Source organism: Olea europaea, chromosome 18 (assembly GCF_002742605.1).
Source record: "Olea europaea var. sylvestris chromosome 18, O_europaea_v1, whole genome shotgun sequence".
NCBI classification, from domain to species: domain Eukaryota; kingdom Viridiplantae; phylum Streptophyta; class Magnoliopsida; order Lamiales; family Oleaceae; genus Olea; species Olea europaea.
In genome coordinates, this window is record NC_036254.1 from 23,728,716 (window position 1) to 23,733,458 (window position 4,743).

The window sequence follows — 4,743 nt, forward strand, 5'->3', positions numbered from 1 at the left end:
GGAAAAGGAAATGCAAGAAAGGAGAGGTAGGAGGATGAGAATGTGATTTAATTCTACTCATGGGGGTACTTTGACCTGTGTTCTAGAAAGGAGTGTTGTTGGAAGAAGTACTTTCTGCTTTCAAGTTTGTACCTTTCTCTTGGATATCAGTTTATTGGGCAGTAGATGCAGGGCAAGGGGAAAAGGCATTATAGTCTTTGATTTTGACTTGTAATGGCTTGATAAACCTCAGTCCCCTAGATGGTTTGTTTGAATGTTTGGCTCATGAGACAAGAGTCAAATCATCAAAAAAAATTCATCCTTCCCTCAATTAGTCAGTAGCCAAGCCTTCAATTATGTATTTGCGGATATTCCCTTCATTGGATTCAGTCGGATTGCGTGGAGTATAATTATAATGTTCACTTATCCCCTCGATTTTAGGGTCATACTAGGTAATCTTCTCTTTCTTTGTATTAGGTTGCCCTAAATTCCTAGGCTGTACAAAGGATTTTGAGAGGAGCCATTTTTGTGTGTGGTGCAAGAGACAAAAGACTGAGAGGTGTGATATCTCAACTATGAACTTCTTGTTCTAGATTTTAATGAGACGTAGCTCTTAAATCGAGGTTGATCCTCTATAAATCTGTATTTCTGTGTGTGCTTTGCTGTATTTTTGTTCGTTTGTTATTACTCTTAGGTTGGAATTAGGCTTAATACATAACATCATTTATATACTTGAATTTTTCATTTGTCTATGCATACAAACATATGACCAATTACAGCAATTTGTGAGTTACTTTATGGCATATCTAATTTGCGTCTGTTCTTCATCATCTCTTCCCCTTTCATGGCATTCAGAGAATCTTAAATTCAGTTTGAAACTGTTTCTTTCTTATGAATAGGTACTGAAAATGGTGATTATAGCTCATCCACTGGGCCAAGTTTGGATGGAAGTTTCAGAAAGCCTGGATCTGGTATGTTGTCCGAACTTATATTTTATTTGATCTATGCATTTACTTGCACAAGGAAATTCATCAATTAATGCATTCTGGACTCTATACCTGAGAGTTGATAATGATATCAATTCAGCTTATAAATGTTCTGATGATATTTCCTTGCTAAACCTACGATATCCATTTGAAACTTGGAAACTAGGAAAAGCATATGGACTGTTAGTAAAATCTTATTTTATTTTATGTCCACTGTTAGAGAATGTTTATCACTAGGCTTTCACTTTGGGAAAGAGGACAACTTAAATATAGTATTCCACTTTAACAACTTGCTTTGATACCAGGAGTATCGTTTTCAACAATCTTAGTCTGATTTAGTGTGATTTGTAACCTGTTGAACTTTTCCAAAGCCTCGTGTCCTGGCCTGCCTCTCCCCTCACCGTCACCACCACGAAAACATTAAATAATAAATAAGTAAAAGAGAAAAAAATGATGTACTTTTTGAAACTCTCTCAAGTCCTGCTAATGCGAGTTCTTCATCAGTACATGTCAACACTTGTATTTAGTTTTGAGTTTCATGTCTCACACTTAAATCATTTCTTTATTTTATATGTATATCTTAAAGCTCAAATTGATAGAACAGAGAAATCTAATTTATTCAAATTTCAGATAATGTCAAATTAGGAATGGATTCCTTCTTCGTGGCAGTTGAGATCTTTGGACATTTGTTTGCTGTGATATCTTGAAGAGCTCTAGGCATACATGGCTCAGTTATGCCTACCCTGTCTTATTTATGTCTAGAAGTGACCTATTTATGAAAATATGCTTGTGTAGTCCACTACATGTTAACTTATGTTTCGGACTTTTAACTGGAAGTTAAACTTTTCTAGTAATGTGAAATTTCCTTTCTAAATTTTCATGTATCCTGAGTATACATGATTTTTGGGACGCATTTATTTCCAATCGGCCTTATTGATTCTTTGACCAAAGCTCTTTGATTTGAACTGAAAAATTCATAGCATCCAACAAGGCTAGCTTTAGTGGCAAGACTGGGCCCTTGGACTGAGGTGTATGTGCATGCTCATGTGTGACAAAGATTTTTGCAGTCATCTTTTACTACTCACATATGCAATCATATCTAAGATGTCAATGAGCAATTTGTCTCACCTGAAACCAAATAATGAGGGCTATGCCCACTCAGTAATTTAGCAAACTGGAATGGAGCAAATCGGCAGTCTTTTAGGCCCAGTAACTCACTAATAACAGAGAGTACTAGGCTGAGAAAGTGGAGAGGAGTATTCAGAGAAAATGTACTGCTCCAATTAATGGGTCAGATTTGCTTTAATACTTTAAGGCTTCCACTTCGGAATGTAAGCATGGTTACCTGCTTTGCTTTTTGGCTGAAATAGAATTAATTTTAAAGGAAAGCTGGAAAAAACTGTCATGTGTACTATTCAAGATAGAGTACACACTAACTTCATTATTCATGAGTGCAGTTGCCTCGGTTTCTACAACAGCCAGCACTTCTAGCAAATTTATTCCAACTTCAAAAAGAGTGTACAAAGTTCTCAAGGAGTATGTTATGGAACTTGCTGACCTCAATGTATTTAAGAATCATCTTGAAGATTGGGTTCAAGAGAATTTGTACTCTAATCCTAGTGGCGAACATTCTTTTGGATCGCCCTTCTTAATTGATGACTTGCGTACCTTTGATTTCGCATTGGAAGGGGTTCTATTTCAACAGCTATTGCGCATGCCTTTCCCACCTTATTCTTCTGAAAATCTAAAAGAAGATGAATATTTGGCGCTGGAAGATTTCATGCATACTGCTGCTGATGGCCTGTGGCATGCATTCTGGCATAAGAATAAACCCTTGCCGTATTTTGTATCTTGTCCTTCTTATCCTGGATCCAAGTTTTATACTGTTGAGAAAGCAATATTAAGGGGAAGACTGGGAAGGTTGTGTGGTGCAGCTTTGATGTTAAAAGATAAGGGCAATACTCATGCGCATTGGGATAATGTGGTCAAGTTTATCTTGTTCAAACAAGATATGACAGGAAATGAATTTGGGTTTTCTCCCACTATCGTTTGTGAAGCTCTCTTCTATGCAGTCCATATACTTCTTTCTAGAAGCTTGAGCAAGTACAACACAGTGACAAGTGATTGTGTTTTTGTATCGGTTCTTGACTCTAAATTCGGAGGTGTTGTGAAACTTGGTGGTGATCTTGGAAAACTCGAAGTAGATTTGGCTAACCCCTATCACTCCATTGTAGAGTGGATTACGTGTCATGCAGAAGTCAGCGTTTCCCCAGTAGACCGAATATGGAACAAGCTCGGGAATGTAAACTGGGGAGACTTTGGAACTCTTCAGCTACTTCTCGCAACTTTTTACTCTATTGTCCAATGGAATGGACCACCAAGAAAGTCAATGGGCTCACTTGCTGCAAATCACAGTCTTCGCCTTCAGCAGCGCAGAATGGAGTGCCATCTTATTGAGAATGAAAATGCTCTAGTTCCATGTCAACACGCGAACAATCATCAAGGAGAAATTGTAGAGCTAGAGTATCAAAATAATCGGACCTTCAAAAAGAAAGGATCCCGACTGAAGCTTAATCCGGGGGAAATATTATTTCTCGAAGATCAGTTCCAGGGACAGATAAGTTTTCAAATACAGGAATTTCTGGATGACGGGAATGGCTGTTCCTATATTGCTGTTGCTTCAGAGAATCTGACAAAATTCTTGACCTTATACGTTGGCGCACATCCATCTTGTTTGGAGCCATCTTGGGAGGACATGAGCTTATGGTACCAAGTACAAAGGCAAACCAAAGTTTTGAATATCTTAAAAGATCAGGGTATATCCAGTAAGAATCTTCCTGAAATAATAGCATCAGGTAGAATCGTGCACTCTGGCCCTTGTGAAAAACAAACCCCCAAGGGACGCTGCGATCATCCTTGGTGTGGAACTCCAATACTCGTAACATGTCCAGTTGGAGAACCTCTTTCGTCTGTCATATCTCACGATGGCCCATTTTCTGTGGAAGAAGCAACCCGTTGCTGTCGAGACTGCCTATCAGCTTTGAGAAGTGCAAAAATGGCCAATATTCAACACGGTGATCTCTGTCCAGAAAACATAATGCATATTATCGACAACCAAGGTTCAAGAAACAGTAGTTTGTTCGTTCTTGTCTCATGGGGTCGGGCTGTTTTGGAGGAAAGAGACAGCCCTGCATTAAATTTGCAGTTCTCCTCGGCTCATGCTCTTCAACACGGAAAACTTTGTCCATCATCGGACGTTGAGAGCCTTGTTTACCTTATCTACTCCATCTGCGGTGGAGCCATGCAACAGCAAGATTCGATTGAATCAGCACTTCAATGGAGGCAGAAAAGCTGGGCAAAACGTGTTATCCAGCAGTATCTGGGCGAGATTTCGCCTCTCTTGAAAGCATTTGCTGATTATGTAGACAGTCTATGTGGTACACCATATCCAGTAGATTATGATATTTGGATAAAGAGGCTAAATGGAGCTGTGGATAGTTCAGCAGACAGGGGGAAAATGGTCGAAGAAATACTAAGAATAAAGGATGTTGCTGAGTCTTCGGGAACTTCAGGAGGTGGAAATTCTATATCAGCTTGAAACTTTTCTTGGTTTATTTCCTAATTCACTTGGACCATTTGGTTGAGATTTTTATTTGGATGGTTCTTCATGTTGTCCAAATCTCAGATAATCAAAACCTACAAATGATTCATTGGATTGTTTTTTGTGGATTCCTATACGAAGCTTTTTTAGATGTGTCTCCTCCAAGTTTCACATTGA

The 4,743-nt window shown here is 38.6% G+C and overlaps 1 protein-coding gene across 1 annotated transcript; it reads left to right on the forward strand.

The window, feature by feature from the left end:
* The first annotated feature begins 298 nt into the window (after positions 1-298).
* Positions 299-4,743, forward strand: LOC111367840. The gene is made up of 3 exons (XM_022988903.1): positions 299-431; positions 879-950; positions 2,423-4,743. The coding sequence occupies exons 1-3, from the start codon at positions 395-397 to the stop codon at positions 4,561-4,563; spliced, it is 2,250 nt and encodes a 749-aa protein (XP_022844671.1). The 5' UTR covers positions 299-394; the 3' UTR covers positions 4,564-4,743.